The sequence below is a fragment of the Staurois parvus genome, unplaced genomic scaffold (assembly GCF_062004578.1).
Source record: "Staurois parvus isolate SC_StPar_1 unplaced genomic scaffold, SC_StPar_1.0 ptg000695l, whole genome shotgun sequence".
Taxonomy (NCBI): domain Eukaryota; kingdom Metazoa; phylum Chordata; class Amphibia; order Anura; family Ranidae; genus Staurois; species Staurois parvus.
Window position 1 is genome coordinate 372,997 of NW_028318491.1, and position 17,776 is coordinate 390,772.

Here is a 17,776-nt window from a genome sequence, read left to right on the forward strand (position 1 = left end):
TACTCTACTACACCTGCTAGTAAATTATTTGCCATGTAGAAATATAATTTCTATCAAAAACAGTGATTGATCAGGTTAGTGATGTCTGACTGCTATTATTTTGAACACAACTGTACATACATACATACACACACACACTGCTCAAAAAAATCTCAGCAAGGGGCAACCATTTTTAGACAGTGGAATCATTTCAATACAATGAATACTGGCATGATATTATTTTTAATCTACACTGATTAAACAAATTAAATGAACACTTTGAAAACACATCAGATCTCAATGGGGAAAAATATCATGCTGGATATCTGTATTAATATGGACTGGGTAATGTGTTAGGAAATGTAAGGATGCTTCATTGTTTGATGGAAATGAAAATTATCAACCTACAGAGATACTGAGAATCAAAGTGAAAAAATTATGCAGTAGGCTAGTCCATTTTGCTGAAATTTCATTGCAGCAACTCAAAATGGTACTCAGTAGTTTGTATGGCCCCCACGTGCTTGTATGCGTGCCTGACAACATCGGGGCATGCTCCTAATGAGACGACAGATGGTGTCCTGGGGTATTTCCTCCCAGATCTGGACCGAGGTATCACTGAGCTCCTGGACAGTCTGAGGTGCAACCTGGTGGCATCGGATGGACCGAAACATGATATCCCAGAGGTGTTCTATTGGATTTAGGTCAGGCAAGCTTGGGGCCATTCAATGGTATCAATTCTTTCATCTTCCAGGAACTGCCTGCATACTCTCGCCACATGAGGCTGGGCATTGTCATGCACCAAGAGTAACCCAGGACCCACTGCACTAGCGCATGACCTGACAATGGGTCCAAGGATTTCATCCCGATAACGAATGGCAATCAGGGTACCATTGTCTAGCCTGTAGAGGTCTGTGTGTCCCTGCATGGATATGCCTCTCCAGACGATCGCTGACCCACCACCAAAATGGTCATTCTGAACAATGTTACAGGCAGCATAACATTCTCCATGTCTTCTCCAGACCCTTTCACATCTGCCACATGTGCTCAGGGTGAACCTGCTCTCATCTGTGAAAAGCACAGGGCACCAGTGGTGGACCTGCCAATTCTGGAGTTCAATGGCAAAATGTCAGTCGAGCTCTATGGTGCCAGGCAATGAACAGTGAGTGACCTTCTATGGCCCTCTCCAGCTCTCCTAGAGTAACTGTCTGTCTCCTGGATTCTCCTCCATGCTCTTGAGACTGTGCTGGGAGACACAGCAAACCTTCTGGCAATGGCACATATTGATGTGCCATCCTGGAGGAGTTGGACTGCCTGTGCAACCTCTGTAGGGTCCAGGTATCGCCTCATGCTACCAGTAGTAACACTGACCCTAGCCAAATGCAAAACTAGTAAAAATAGTTCAAAAAGATGAGTAGGGAAAAAAAATGTCAGTGGCCTTCACCTGTAAGACCATTCCTGTTTTGGGGGTCATCTCATTGTTGACCATCTAGTGCACCTGCTGTTAATTAAATTAACACCAAAGCAGCTGAAACTGATCAACAACCCCCTCTGCTACTTAATTGACCAGATAAATATCCCAGGAGTTTAATTGATTGATATACTATGATTAAAAAGTGTTCCTTTATTTGTTTCAGCAGTAGGTATGTATATATGTATGTATGTATGTATGTATATATATACATATATATATATATATATATATATATACACATACACACAAACACAATTTTTCACACTGTCTAATTCTGACCACATTAGGAGTGAGAACAATCACGTAAGGTTTGTTGCAATGATCAGACCCTTCAGTTAGGTGGGTTGACATATGCCAGGTACTTTCCAATTTATCTTAGGTTATTAAAGGTTATTAATCAAAAATAAGCTACCATCACAATTTAAAGAAGGAAAAAAATTACAGTAAAATCAACATAGTCAAGCTTAAACAATTTCAAGCAGTAGGTTATATGAACTCATTTACATAGTAAGCTGCACAAGTTCCACACTATAACAAACCAGCTCCTTGCATCTGACTGATATATCTAATCAAATTCTAATCATAAGAAGATGACAGGTAGGCAAGATGACTAATTTGTTAAGTAGAAATCACAGAACCATAATACTTCCTGAAATAGCCTTAGCCTCAATACAGGGCAATATTTTAAGGAAGATTAACTATAGTTGCAAACAAAGCCTCTGTAAATAGAAAATCAGATCTTTAAGTAGTTTTCCACTTTACATACAATATATCAAAATGGGGACTTCAACAAGCATTAGAACCATAAAAGAAAGCCTGTGATTGGCTGCTATGCACATTACTCAGTGCCTTCAGTGTCTTTAGATCTAGTAACTGTAGCATATAATGTTCATACACTTTTACACCTTTGGCAAATTATTCTGTAAATAACTGTTCCCATCAAAGCTCTTACAAAGCAGACCTTTCCATGCATAGCAATTACTCATCAGGCAACGCATAAAGCATTTCTGTTGTCAACGTCTCAAATTATCTCATTTTTTTTATCTGCATCAACATGTCACTAAGCAATCCAATTTGGTGACATGTCAGTCAAGCAGACAAGGTTAGAGTTATTTCTTCTTCTCATGTTCACTCATTCTTTCCTGTATTATCACCTGTATCATCTCCTTTCACTTTTTGACAAGGTCAAATGTATGGTTTCATTTTTCCCATATCACAGTTCAATAATTTGGACTTGTCTAGCCGTTAACAAATGTGCTTTTAAAAATGCTCTCATAAGCCATGCTAGGGAAATCCTAGGAAAGCTAGGATATATAAAAAAAAAAACACCATTTTTTTTACCAGGCATTCAGAAAATATAAGACATGATAACAAAGTTATAATTTACTTTTAAAATAACTGCTTTTATTTATTTTTATTTTTTTTCCTTGTGGGGGGGGGGGTATTACCAAATAAAATAAATAATTTTATGACAAATACATTTTATTCACACAATATCCTAAAGCTAAACTTTTAAATAAAAAAATATTGTCTAAATACAAGAGGTGTGCACCACAGCCCAAATGCAAAGACAAGTCACTACTGCTCATTCTCCTTGTACAGGCAGATTAGTTTTGTATCTGCCCCATTACCAACACCCCCCCCCCCACACACACACACACACTATAGTTTTCTCCAGGCAGCTCTGGTCTCTGCACAGGCAATGTGCAGTACAGTGATGATTTCACTGCTAATTTTACAAGGTACTAACCTGGTTTGCCAAGACATTTTGTGCACACATAGTGGATTTCTGTCTATTAATGAATATGTTTAAATTCAATCTTTTTGTGACCAGAATTCAATTTAGAGCTGAACTGTATGCATGTACAAATTGCACAAATCAATGCAGCTTTGTATTCCTTAATACATCATAAAAAAAAACTTTTTTTAAGCTTAAAACAGAACTCCTGGTTGATGATTTCCCACCTTCACTGAATATGCCATCCATCTTCTTTGAAATAGCCTATTCATTTTCCAATCAAACCATTAATTCTCTTTGGTTTCCTGTTTGTAATACCAGTGGCTGTTATGCCTCCTATTCCTCCCGGCCACTGATTTTGGCACATCCCTTCTGTAGTTCTTTCTCCAGGAAGTAGTGATGTAATTCAGCCTCACTTGCAGTGGTGGGTGGATTGAGACGCTCAGACACATACAGACCTAGTGTACCCACCCACAATTCCCTGTGATTGATGGAAACCGTAATTCCCGGAGAGAGAGGAGAGGATATGATGTAATCTCTGCTGTTACACCTCTTCCTTGGCAGAGCAGATACTGTTATCATTTGAATTACAGAGATAAGGCCATGAAAATTCAGTTAGACTTTTCCCCTACATGGTAAGGAATTTCCAAATTGTACTATCCGTTTCGTTTTTTGTATAGGCGGCTCTACTAATGAGCGATTTTTTTGCCTATCCCAGAGTTCTTCTTTAAGGCTACGAAAGCAGGCAAGACCTAAAACCTCTGTCAATTTATTTTTACTGCCCCAGGGGAGATTTCACTTTACTTCCCATGTTGGAGACAACATGAAACGAAAGGTAATATCAAAGTTAAAGGAGACTCCATATTAACCCTTTGGTGCCAACCACCTCTGGGCCCTTTAAAGGTTCTAAAAGCTGAGAGGTAGAGGCGGGCCTTTGGGTCACGTGACCACTGTGATTGGCTGTCACAGCTGGTCACATGATTGGAAATTTCCCTGATCACAAGTATTCATCGGGACTTACCAATTCTGAGCGGCTACCGTGCTTGGAGCACAGTAAGTAGTTTTATGAGGGCACTTGGCATTAAGGCCCACACGTTGAGCGGCCGCATATATGCGTGAAGCTGGCAGCAACAGGTTAAATATTATGGGAATGTTCCTTGGTAATGTTTACACAGAGAAGCAGCATAATTTACATTAAGAAGCTCCGGAGCTGCTGGCTACCTACACTCTAGATCTGTGATGTGAACAGTGCACTGTTCTCCTGCCTACACATCCTAACAGAGCAGTTGAGCTTGGGTAAGATTTGTTCTCATATCCTCTTTCATATATCCAATGCAAACTAACAAATTAATATGTTTAAAAAATAAAAATCATTTTTTTTCCTCCAGCATGTATGGCTTCTTTATTAGCGGGCTGGAAAATCTAATCATCTAACTTGAATTCAGTTTTAGGTTTTCAACCCAATGTACTGCATTTATAGTATACCTCATTAATATGTTTTATTGTGTTTACATATAAAAACATAAGACAAAATTGTGAGTGAAAAGAAAAAGTACTGTACCTACGCTCCAGTCAACCTCTTCAACAGCATCCCCATAAATACCATGCATACTTTTGCCACTAAAATCTTGAGAGGCATAAAGCGCAGTATGGACTTGAAGATAGGACATAAACAGAAGGAATGGTTTAAACTTGTTCCTGTAGATTAATAAAACATAGCATGCTTGTCATAAATACAATTTAAATATGCTATAGACTATTTTGTCTGTGTTGTAAAAATGTGGTTTTATTGTGTGAAGAGCAAGAAATACTTTAAGAATCCTAACAAAGGTACACAAGCTCTAGACTAGTTAAAGTAGAATTTACTACAGGGAAGTAGAATTAAAGGCAAAATCTTTGCTGTCATTTTGGGTAAAGTGAAGAAGGAAAACTCCTATCAGATTTTATGCCATCTGTGTCCCATTAAGGAGATTTGCCGTCACTTCCTGTCATATAGCAAAAACAGAAAGCGAGAAAAAATCTCTACAAAGTGAGGAAATCCTTGGTTGTTCCTAGGGTTACTAGAACTGGTGTTCCCAATAAAAGATGTCCACCCTATTATTGATCTGGGGACTACCCAAAATGTGGGATTTTCTTTTACTTTCATATTCAGTGACAATGGATATACATGATAAATACAGAAAGTGAATATCGCTAATGGTGGCCTAGACAGCAATAAAAAAAATAGAAAACTAACAAGTATTCTAATTCCTTTCAACACTATCCGAAACTGAAAAAAAAAAGTTTTGCTTTTAGTTATACTTTAAGATATGAACATTAGAGTTCATCACTGACCCTAGATATCCTAGATGCTTTTTAAATGTTATGGGTTATGGTTATGTTATGGTTTTTATTATTGGTGTCAATGTATTCTTTTAATATGGTGGATATTAGTTATTTTCTTGCAACTTACTACACAATGGGGTTGATATACTAAAACTGGAGAATGCGAAATCTGGTGCAGCTCTGCATAGAAACCAATCAGCTTCCAGATTTTACTGTCGAAGCTTAATAACAAGCTGAAGTTAGAAGCTGATTGGCTACCATTCACAGCTGCACTAGATTTTGCACTCTCGAGTTTTAGTAAATCATCGTCATTATTTTATTCACCCAAGGGGTTGAACTTGAGCTTCATTTTCACATATTGCACAGTTTCTTATACTCACAGTGTTATAAAAGCCTGTTGTTTACAATAGCATTAGCTGAATCAGGTTAACAGGCAAGTGATTCATACTTTATCCCACCATTTAGTCCAAAGTCTCAAACAGACATGTCCAGTTGGAAAGGAAATTATTCCTGCTGTTATGTCTCTTTAGCCAACTCATATCTGGGAATTCTTTGTCAAAAACAATATATATATATATATATATATATATATATATATATATAAAACGTACCATACGTATAACCCTACAGCCCATTGCAAAATGTCTGGCTGCCTGTGATAAAAAGAAACATCATAGTGCACTTATCTTTAGTGGCACAACTTCTCCATATTGAATGAGATACTCTTCAGTAGAAAGCCATTCTGCATCCAGTGAAGTTAATGGAATTCTGCCTGTGTGTGTTTGTAGGTGAATAGGAGGGGGGCGGCACAGGTTGGAAAGATTGATCTATGGAGAGGGACATCAAGGCAAGCACTGTATATCCTAAATAAATGTAATCAGCATGCAAAGGGCAGTCCATTAAGGATAAGTGCACAATAACTTATCGTAGGCTTTAAAAATAAGCATATACAGTATGCATAATGAGAGACTAAATAAAATTTCTTTCAACACTGCTTCTCCAAATAACATTGTAAGCATGTTATTTACAATTATTGATGTAGAACTTCAAGAGTTTATTATCATTAGTACTGAATCCTTATTGACACAACTATTTTTTATTGTCCAGTGCTGTGGGGCATCTATGGGAGCCAGATGTTCCCCATCGATGAAGAACCTGTACATGAGCTGGTGGGAGGAACATTTTCTGTTCTCCAGCAGTAACCTTTTTTGCTGACCATATTATCTGATATGCTCAATATTTTGATGACCTCCTGATGGTCTGGGATGGGGACATTTCTAGTCTGCATAGTTTTCTGGAGTACATTAATGATAATCAGCTAAATTTGTATTTTTCCCTTTAATACAACAACCTGAACATTAACTTTTAGGATATTACTCTGCAGGGTGATCCCATTACAGATAACATTTTTGCCAACACCTACAGGAAGCCGTGCTCTGGTAAAACTACTCTTTTTGAGGCTAGTTGTCACCCATCCCACACCAACAATGCTATTCCTTATAGAGAGTTTGTTGGTGCCAGATGGAACTTCTCCACAGAATTTGCTTTTGAAACAGAGGGGTTTATTTACTAAAGCTGGAGAGTCCAAAATCAGACTCCCTTCTGCATAGAAACCAATCAGCTTCCAGGTTTCATTGCCAAAGCTTCATTGAACAAGCTGAGGTTAGAAGCTGATTGGTTTCTATGCAGAAGGGAGTCTGATTTTGGACTCTCCAGCTTTAGTAAATAAACCCCAGAGTGTCAAGTGATTTCTAAACGTCTGCTGAACAGGGGCTAGAACAGCTTTTATACAATGGAGTTGGGCCAGAGCCATGATGAAGAATAGGGAGGAATTACTGGTTGATGTTTGTAGAGGGTGTACTAAAAATGTTAAAATCTACAAGAGGAGACACCCTTGTTACTTCTGTCACCACGTATTCCAAAAAATACCACCAGGTTATTATAATGATAAAAAGGAATTTGCCAATCTTGTATACAGATAGAGGTTTACATGGAATATTACAAGCAGGTCGCCATTTCTCTAGTAGCTGAGCACAAACTTTAGGCAATTTTTTTTGATCACCAAGTCTTTTGTTTCATCCAAAAAATGCCAATCTACCTGGCTGTCATATCCTGGAAGATATACCTGTAACACAAAAACTTGCAGGTTTTTGTGCAAGTTAAGGTCATCTTAACATGTCAGGTAAATAAATTTCTTCTACATACAATGACAGGAGAAGAATTTCTCATGCAGCAGTATATTATCTGTGGCACGAAATATGTGGTTTACCCAATTACCTACATGTACCCTGAGGAAGCGAATCGGAGACCACTACTGCAATACCAACAATTTAAATGTAAAATTTCTAATGCGACATCATTTTAGAGACTATTATTTTGGTGATTTCTCTTCTTTCAGATTCAAGGAAATAAAAAGGCTTTCTCATTTGCCCAGGTGGAGGGGATAGAGAGAGAAAGCTCCTGAGGTTAAACCTGAGTTGTGATCTAGACTTACGTTTAAACTAATGCAGGCCATAGACGGCTTTGTCAACTAGATAATTATAGTACAGTGTCTTATCAAGAGATCTTCAGTTTAAAAAAAAGTCAGAAGCTACAAATACTATAGTTGCTGACTCTTAATAAAAGAAGCAGGCCAGCCCAGGAATCCATTGCTGACCTCACTCAGTCAGGTTCTTTGCCAGTCTTGGGGGCTCAGCCAATGATGACTGCGGGAAGCTGGCTGTAACTCCCTGTGGCTTCACAGTTGGCTCCCCACTGCACATGCCCAGCCAGGCTATGTTTTCTGAATCTAACAGGTATCAGGAGGTTGTGGGCAGTGAAGTGGAAGGCAATCCAAGTGGAAGTTGGAGTGGGTACCTGTCATATCTAGATACCCACTCCCTAAAAAAAAAAAAAAACAATACATGCAGAGGAGAAGGGGAGGAGGGCAGTCAGTGAAACTTCCTTTAGTAAAGGACATTTTGCCTATTTTGCATATGGTAGATATGGTAGATTTAACCTATTTTGCATATGGTAGGTATGGAAAACATTTTCGTAGATCCACTTGTTGCAAGTTCGATGCACAAAGCAGTATATGAAGCAGCAAAAGCTTTGCTAGCACAGAAAGCTTTTACAGAAATCTTAAACAAGGTAATCTAAAACAATGACTATTCTTTTATTAAGAGAGAAAGACTAAAGAAGGAGAGGATTCAAATAAAGAAAAATCCTTATAAAGGATGAGAATGAATGAAAAACAGTCCACATTTCTCTAGAGGTCTTTGCTGAAAAAACACAGCACTGGAAAATGTGAACACCTTCCCAAATAACAAAGAAGCCCGTAGGCAAATATTAACAGTTTCCTGATGAAGGGCATCCTACATGACCCTGAAGCATCACATATTTTATTGTGATTAGGTAAAAGCAGATATATTGGTGTGTGGCCTTTTTGTCACCTTTATTCTAATAATTTGAATCCAATATACAGTATATGCCTATAAAGCAAAATGTGTCTATAGGATTGTGACATAAGGTTGAACTCTAGACAAACAGCTAAATGCATAGATAAAATGTATATATGGGAGCTGTTTTGCTTGCAAGAATTTTTTAATTTCTTTCCATCCAGTCCTTAGATTTCCACAACTCTTGAACTTTCTTTTTTGCTGTTTCCCATTCACCTAAAGGTCCCCTCCCCACTCCCATCCTTTGACTGTACAGTGTATGGAGAAGAAGCACCCTGATGAGCTCACCAATCTTTCACTCTTCTGTCTTCTGCTTTTTGTACTGAAGCAAGCCAGATTGGCTCTCTGTTTGGCTCTTTGTCCCTCCCTGTGCTCTAGGGGTGCAAGAAGCTGATATCAAGAAGCTGATACTCACACTTGCATTTAGAAATACATCAGAGCAGCATTAAGTTGTGCCATTTATATTTGCTTGGAGTTCACCTCTTACTTGTAATTTTATTTGTGTTGTCACAGTATAAGAAACAATGCTATTTGAGGAGACTTGAAAATATGCTTTTTCAGGAAAATGTACACTGACAGCCATATTTATTTTGCTCTTAAACCACTACATCTACCATTATTACCATATTACCATAAATATGTAACATTGTCTATGGTCACAGAAACATTATGAAATAAAATAGACCTTATATCACAACTTTACAGTGAAACTTCAAATATCACAATAAATTAGCCACTGGGCCAATCTATGTATTTATAGTACTGAAATCTCTTACTTATTTGTCTAATGTTTGACCTTTTATGGAGAGTTAGATTTCTGATTGATTGTCATAAATAACATTCTGTATACATGCCCGCACATGCTGCAGGCTGTTGTGTAGACTCTGTAGAGAATATGGAAATTAGTTGCAATGCCTTTTCCTTTGTAGGAATAATCACTGTGAATTGTGTTAGGCAGTGGTGAAGAAATGCTTATTTACAGCTATATATAGACTGCATGACTATTGCTTTGATATTTTTGTATGGACTAGACACATGAAATATATTATAGTTATATATTCCTAAATTATTTACATTTTGCAGTTAAAAAAATATCACCACAAATAATTCAAAAGCATTTAATTAGCAATTATCGATGTGTACCCAAATTTATAAATCAGTGGAAATTCTACTGCAAAAGATGGCTTTTGCAACCAATCAAGCCTTTAGTTAAAAAAAAAAAAATACAGTAGTTAAAAAAAAAAAAGTGCCTGCAGTAAGTGCAAAGAATGATACATCTTGTTAAGAAGTTAACAGTAGATAGAGTAGATATAATTCTATTGAATTACAAAACGACCATAGATTAGAAGCTATCATAATTTCATGTGTAGCACTCCTTCTGATAAAAAGATGCTGGATTCTACAGGCACTGCGGACCTATTTGCTGGTGATTTGGCCTATAGCTGCCCCAAAACTCTCACCAACCCACCAGTGGTAACCTAATGACAGACATTCACTCCATCAATTTTCCTTTGGCAGATTTTATTGGCTAAAACATCTAGGGGATAGAAGCTTGGGGGTAAAGGAAATCCAAAAACAGTAGCAAAACTTAATGAGCTCAATAGATTCCTGTAATATCTTTTTGACCCTTTCAATGGTCTATTGTAGACTGTTGGTCGAATGGACCGTTACCTTTAAGTATCTTCAGCCCCTCTCATAGGCTAGTAGTAGAACTTTAAGTTGAGACCAGAAATCCACAGTAGTGGACCTTCAAGCCAAGACTTTCAATCTGTAGTAGTGAATTATTAAAGTGGTAGTGGTAGTAAAGTTTGTTTGTTTACTTGTACCTACAAGTTCCTTCAGTGCTGTGTTCTGTAAACAGTGACACCTGCATGCATGCTTCATGTGTAATCATGGCTCGGCCATTCAAGCTGTTGGAGCCAACAAACCTGGTGGAAGAAACTGGTGAAGATGGAAGCCCTGTCAGAAGTGATAGCGTGCTGCTGGAGGGCTTAATTTCAAGGTAAGTTTCACACAATGTGCTAGTATGCAATCAGGGGCGGACTGACAACTCATGGGGCCCCCGGGCAATAGGGGATTATGGGGCCCCTGTATCCTTGCCCAAACTCAAAAAAGCCTATGAAAAAGGTACCAGGGGCATCTCATGGGGCCCCCTACTGACCCCGGGCCCTCGGGCAGTGCCCGAGTTTCCAAATGGTCAGTCCGCCCCTGTATGCAATGCATACTAGCACATTATGACACTGACTTGCAGGGGAAAAGTCTTTTTTTTGTTAATTGCAAAGTTTACTACTGCTTTAAACTGAGCCTGACAATATGAACTCTTCTTCAGCTTCCTTCAGCAGGCAAAAGGCCTCAGAAACAAAGATACTCAGTACAGAGAACATTTAGATTAGAAAACATGACTTTCTCAGCTACAGTATTATGAAGTCTATAGTCCATGACACAGTATCATTTCTTATTCTGAATTTTTTTTAGAAACAAGGCCTTCTAGCTAATTAAATGTACAGTGACAACTAATACAGCAGATACTGTATGCACATTAAGCTCACAGCAATTACAAATGCACACTGTTGCTGTGCTTGCATTTGTGAACAACGGGTGTGACTATAAATAGCATATCATTTAACATTTATAAACATTACAAATTGTATCTGAATGCATTAGTAAACTCAGTCAGCTAACAATATGTCACCTGATTAAACGCATTGTTGTGATCAGTTATGCATAATGATTTAATAAATAAATTGCTAGATCATTATGCATAATTGATCACGAATAGTGCTGTCAACCATCAAAACCTTTTGATGAATATACTGAAAAAAAACAGCTAGATTCACCAATCCTCATATTGATTTGAGTAAATGTACTGTAACTCAACATTATTACAAAAGCAAAATATTGCAATTTATAAGAATTGCAATCAATAACAATATAATTCCATTGAGTAAACATTAGGCCCAAACAACTAATCAACACATTTGTACAACTATTTAATAGAAACTAGGGTTCCAGTGGTCACAGGATTTTAGTGATTGGTTTATGACAAATAGTTTTTTTTTCTAGTTCTATCCTAGTTCTGCCCTCCTCTTTTTTTTTTTTTAAGCCTACAGGCTCAGACTGTTAGTTTTACCATTTACAAGTGGTTCAATGCCTTGACCATATTACTCGGGCTCGAGGTTCTTGTTAGTGTTTAGTCCATTTATTTTTCTTTTTACAATGGACAATGATCTGTGTTCTCCACTCCTCTCCTAGGCATTGGGGGCAGGGGACTCAAAGGTCTCTCTTCTCCATCCAAGCTTCCTTATATAATGACATATACTTTGTATAATGAATGTGAAGTTTGGGCCTTGGCCCTAATTTGATCCTTTCTATTTTGTGCTTTCTTAGTCTAATATATAGTGGTTACCCAATACATTATCTTGTCTTTGCAATGACATGCTTTACTCTTCAGTGGTACAACTATGTCACTGGTGTTACACTTTTAACTCTAATAAAATACATATAAAAAAAGTGGCACCATATGTTTAGAAAAAAAAGGGTTTTTTTTCCCATATATTTTTTCATCCATATACAATGGCTTAATACGCATGAATAAGGGAATTATTGTTCATCTGCAAAAAGCCTATGCATATGGATAAAAATAAAATAATTACTTTATCGATTTATTTTGATTGCAGTGTTGTTAAGCCCAAGTGATGTGTGCACATTAGAACCAGACTGTAGTGTATCTAACTGTAGGTGCCAGTACAGTACAGCAGTCTCAGATCTCAACATCAATCAACCTTTTTTTTCTCCAAACTCATAAAGTTCATTCTTGAATGAGTTACATATTACAGGTCTAGTCAAATATCACAAACAAATCATTACCAAAATATATAAATGAACAGCCATAATCTATGTTATTATTTACTCCAGCTGCAACTGCCTCTGATTGGCTATCACAGTGATCAGTCACTGTGCAGCCCGGCCCCCTTGTTTTTTTCTCTCTCTATGGAGAAGAGAGATACATTGTATCTCTCTAACTCTTGTCATAGAGAGAAAAAAAAATGTTTGTAAAAAATAAAATAAAATATAAAAAATGAAATAAAAAATAAAGAAAAAATACCTAGATTAATGTTTGATCTAGTTCAGTGCCAGGGTTATTGTTTGGGTCAAGGTCGGGGTCAAAGGTCAAGGTCAAAAGGTAAGGGACAAAGGCCAGGATTTAAAAAAAAATTGGTATCAGTGTCAGCTAGTGTCAATGTCAGTGTCAATGTGTTTTAGGTAAAAAAAAGACAAAAACAAAATGCGCACTATTGTTTCTGGGCTGTACTACGGGTACAAACAACAAATAACATACACATATATGGTATCACTGCAATCGTCAAGAGCTGGAGAATTTATTTTGGGTTGTACTTTGGTGGTAGGTTATGGTAGTAACAAGAAACACATAGCTAAATAAAAAAAAATATTTTTTTTACAATTTTAGGCCAGTTTTCCTTTGATAAAAAAAATCAGGAGAAATACATTACCATTTACCACCAAATGAAAGCCCAATTTGTCCTGAAAAAAACGCAGTATAATCCACCTGGATGTACAAAGTAATTGTGCTTAGGCATTTAGATTTGTTTTACCCTTGGGCATGAAGGGGTTAATTTTATATTATGGCCGTTTTAAGGTCACTTTTGACTGTTGTGTTGTCCACAAGGTTTGTTGTTTTCTACAAGGTTTCTGTTTAATAGAACAAAAAAGGGCTTTTGTGTAAAGGAGGCAGTATTTTGGGGTTTTTATTTAATTTGGGAGTATATTGTCTTTATTTTATGCTTTCAAGGTACCCTCATCCAGTGCTAACGATATGTAGCTTTTCATGGTACAGGAAGGGAGCTATATTCTCCCTTTTCTGGCCCAAGCCTACATGTTTGGATAGGGAGGAGCCAGGGTGGTGACATCACGCAGCACAGGCCACGTGTTAGGCCGGTGGTCATCTTTAATGCTGTTTGACTACACTGTGAGTGCTTTGAATTTTTGCATCTACTCCTGCTTGGCAACCAACCATTAATAAAATACTACGCTATTAGCAATTTCTGTTTGGGCTCGTTTGATTGCAAGCCCCCTCCCCCTTCAAGGTGGTTTCTTGTCCTGCTCTGTATCTGCCATTGTGAGTGATCCCTCTGGTGGTTAAATACGATACCTGTTACCTGGAGAGTGATCCCCCTGGTGGATGGCTGAGTGATTCCTGATCCCTGGAGTTTGATGACCATATGATAACCTGTCTTTCGATCGGTTGGCCAGATGATCCTTGCATACTCATCTTTCCATACCCAGAGGACAAGGAGTGGTTTAAGTACTCAAATGCGCATAATATTGCACTTAGTGCAATATACACTTATTTATACATCACTGGAGTCACGTTTTCTTCACCCCCTATAAAGTTTGGGACTTATGTGCTTATATATATTACTGCATTACTAAGTTCACCACTTCCACAGACGTTCATTGCACTTGAATTACTTTAGCGTCGTATAGCGCAACTTTATTTACTTATGTTACATGTGTCATTCTTTTAGCGCTGCATACATTTATTGGATGTTTGGATAAGGGTCTGGTTGGAATTTAAGGTGAAACCCACAAGTTTTTTAAATCATACTGGGGTTGCTGTTGCTGCATGTAAGCCAAGGTTAATTTAAATATATATATGAAATATATGCTGTCAGTGTACTCTGTTGTTGAGCCTATCAGTGATAATCATACTGTTTTTTAACACCGCTTACATCATTAAGCCATCCCCCAAACATGTTATTTAACGTATTTTCAATGTTGCCCTCCAAGCTGCATTAAGGACCATCCCCTCACTCTACAGTACATTTTATTTATTTATTTGTACATGTGGCCCATGATAGTGTCCAGCTTCATATACCTTTTTTGATAGTAGTTTAGCTATTAGCTTTAACCCTTTGAGGACCGTAAGATTTTGGAACGCCAAAAGAATCAATTTTTTTGTTTTTAAAGTTCGTACACTTCAGTTGCTGTAACTAAGCCATTTCATGAAATAATTGGCAAAAAGCTAGATCCATTTGTTGTTTGTTGATAAGAACTAAAATTTTGACTCAAACCAAAAAAAAGAGTTTTAAGTTCTTAATCAGATGATACACGCAATTAAAAACATGGGACAAATACGTCCCTTGGTCCTCAAAGGGTTAAACATGGCCAAACCTTACTGTCAAAAAGGGTAATTAGCAATCACCATGTATGGAAGATCAACTTCAGCTTGTCTCCTCCCAAGCCATGAGCATCTATTGCATTTTGCATTCATTTAACTCTAACTCAGCTTAGCCAGTGGGAGAGAGGTTTGAGAGATGTGGCTTGGAAGGAGAAGCCAATCTTCCATACATGGTGACGGGCTGACTGCTGGTGCTGTGCTGCTCCTTACCCTTTCTGACAGTCAGCTCTAGCGTGCAAGGCAAGCCCTATTGGATGCTGGCACCCTGTAGCATTGGAGTCACCGGGTTATTACGTGTTGGCACTTGAAGCGGCTCTCTGTCTTTCCCAGGGTCACCATGGCCAGACCTTACCAACAAGATTCACCTCTATAGACTTCAATGGGGAACCCAGGCAGGTTCACTAATCTCCACTGTCTCTTAAAATTCACCAGGAATCTTACATAATATCTGGCTGCATTGACTCCTAGTTTTCTCTAATAGTAACATTACAGCAATAACTGTATGATGAATGTTGCAAATGCTTCCTTTCAGGTGAGAGCAATATCCTCCAACCAAAGAAAATAGAAGCTGGAGGATTTAGGGTTGAATTGCTGTGGCTAATGATGACCATTATATCCATGGGCTAGAAACGTAGGATATAAATCTATAGCTTCCAATTTAGGCCACAGGCTAAACTATTTCTGGATGTTTAATTTTTCTCTTTCAAACAATGCTTTGTTTTGAGGACTACAAAGGTATTACTCAAATGCACAAAACCAGGCAGAAGGAAAAAGACAGAAACTAATGCAGATCTGAGTACATTTATATATATATATATATATATATATATATATATATATATATATATATATATATATATATATATACATACACACGTACTAACACATATACACACATACGCACACACACACACACTAATGTATATGAATTTGTCTCGGTGTCAGCCTCGTGCAATTTCTGTGCAGCAAAACTCAGATTGGGAGAGTTAACACATAACCAATCAGTTGTACTGCAATGCAAAAGATTAGACTCAGAAGAGGAAAGAGCAGAGTGAAAGAGATGAGCTCATTAGGGTGCTGCTTTTCCTCACACTATGCAGTCACAGGATAAAGGTAGGAAAGAGATCTGTAAGTGAAAGTAAAATAGCAGCAAATAATAATCTGGTTCCCTTGTCAGACATGACTGTTCTGTGTTGCAGAGATGTGTAAATCACAGGACTGGATGAACAGAAATACAAATCCCTTGCCAGGTGAAACAGCTCAAACATGGTTATTTTATATGTGTATTTAGCTGTTTGCCTGGAGTTTAGCTTCAAATGAAAAATGTTTTATATTTTATGGCCAATGTATGTTTTGCTTTCAGTTAATGTTTCAAATATGGTATATATTGTTGCTGACATCACATGTTTGAAAATTATGTGTGGTTTTATGTTTTATATCAAAACATTTCATTTAAGTGCTTCAGTATTAAAAATACAATTAGTAAGTCCATCCATAGCCAAGGAGCTTTAATAGCCTCTCATAACTGGAAAATAAAGCCCCTTGACTTTGAGTAAAACACCTCTTTCAGCTGAACAAGTACAAACTACATGCTTTGCTAATTCTAAAGGTTAAGCATGGCATTTCCTGACCTTTATGAAATTTGAAGTGCCTGCAAATTAGGCCATTTATTGGGAAGACTTAAGCAATGAAGGTATTAAAATTTAAAGTACATTAATTACTATCCATTCACATTTTATACTATTGTAAAACTCCTAGTGAGTAAATTAATGGATGGAACATGGTAAGGTAATTGCACCAGGCCAACCTCTGTCAATCAAGTCATTTTTCTGCAATCTAATAATTTTCTTCACCTGCAGTGCAAAATATTTGCACTTTTTTTTCTAAATATGTATTAAAAGTTTGAGAAGCTTAAGAAATGCGTATTGATTTCTTTTTCTTCTCTGTGCTACAGCAGAAAAAAAAGAACACTTAATCTATTTACAATTAACGGGCAGAGAAAATTGCTCATTTAATTCCAGTGGTCATTGAGCTGTGTGAATCTTCATCAGTGTTGTACAGACTGATGTCTCTGTACATTGCTTTGCTTATTTGTTTGATAACGTAAATGATAATGAAAAAATAAACTGCTGCTCTTGAAAGCAAATTGAATTGATAAATCTAAGAGGTGACCTATTTATAAAAGCTTGAATAAATAAAAGTTCTCTGGAACATTTTTAGGTCCAAGCTAATCATATTTGCATACAAATTACAAGATATGGTAGATTTATTACCCTTGTTCCATTTTATAATATATTCAAATATCGACCAAATATGACTTCTAATCCCATTGGGTGATAGTTTGTTGCTGCGTGTTATTTTAATTTACAATGTCTATATTTATATTCTTTAACTACTTGCTCTCCTGAGGATTTACCCCCCTTCATGACCAGGCTATTGTTTGCGTTACGGCGCTGCGTTACTTTAACTGACAATTGCACATGCATGCACCGCTGCGCCCAAATGAAATTTATGTCCTTTTTTTTCCCACGAATTGAGCTTTCTTTCAGTGGTATTTGATTGCCTGTGCGGTTTTTTTTTTTTGCACTATAAGCAAAAAAAGACCAACAATTTTGAGAGAAAAAAAC

General features: G+C 37.3%; 1 protein-coding gene across 2 annotated transcripts in view; it reads right to left on the reverse strand.

The window, feature by feature from the left end:
- The window catches only part of STS (steroid sulfatase), a 307,980-nt gene that overhangs the window by 127,524 nt on the left and 162,680 nt on the right, over positions 1-17,776 (reverse strand). For both annotated transcript variants that reach the window (XM_089652895.1, XM_089652894.1), the window contains one exon: positions 4,750-4,886. In XM_089652895.1, coding sequence (XP_089509021.1) covers positions 4,750-4,886 — 137 coding nt within the window. The remainder of the gene's footprint in view (positions 1-4,749; positions 4,887-17,776) is intronic.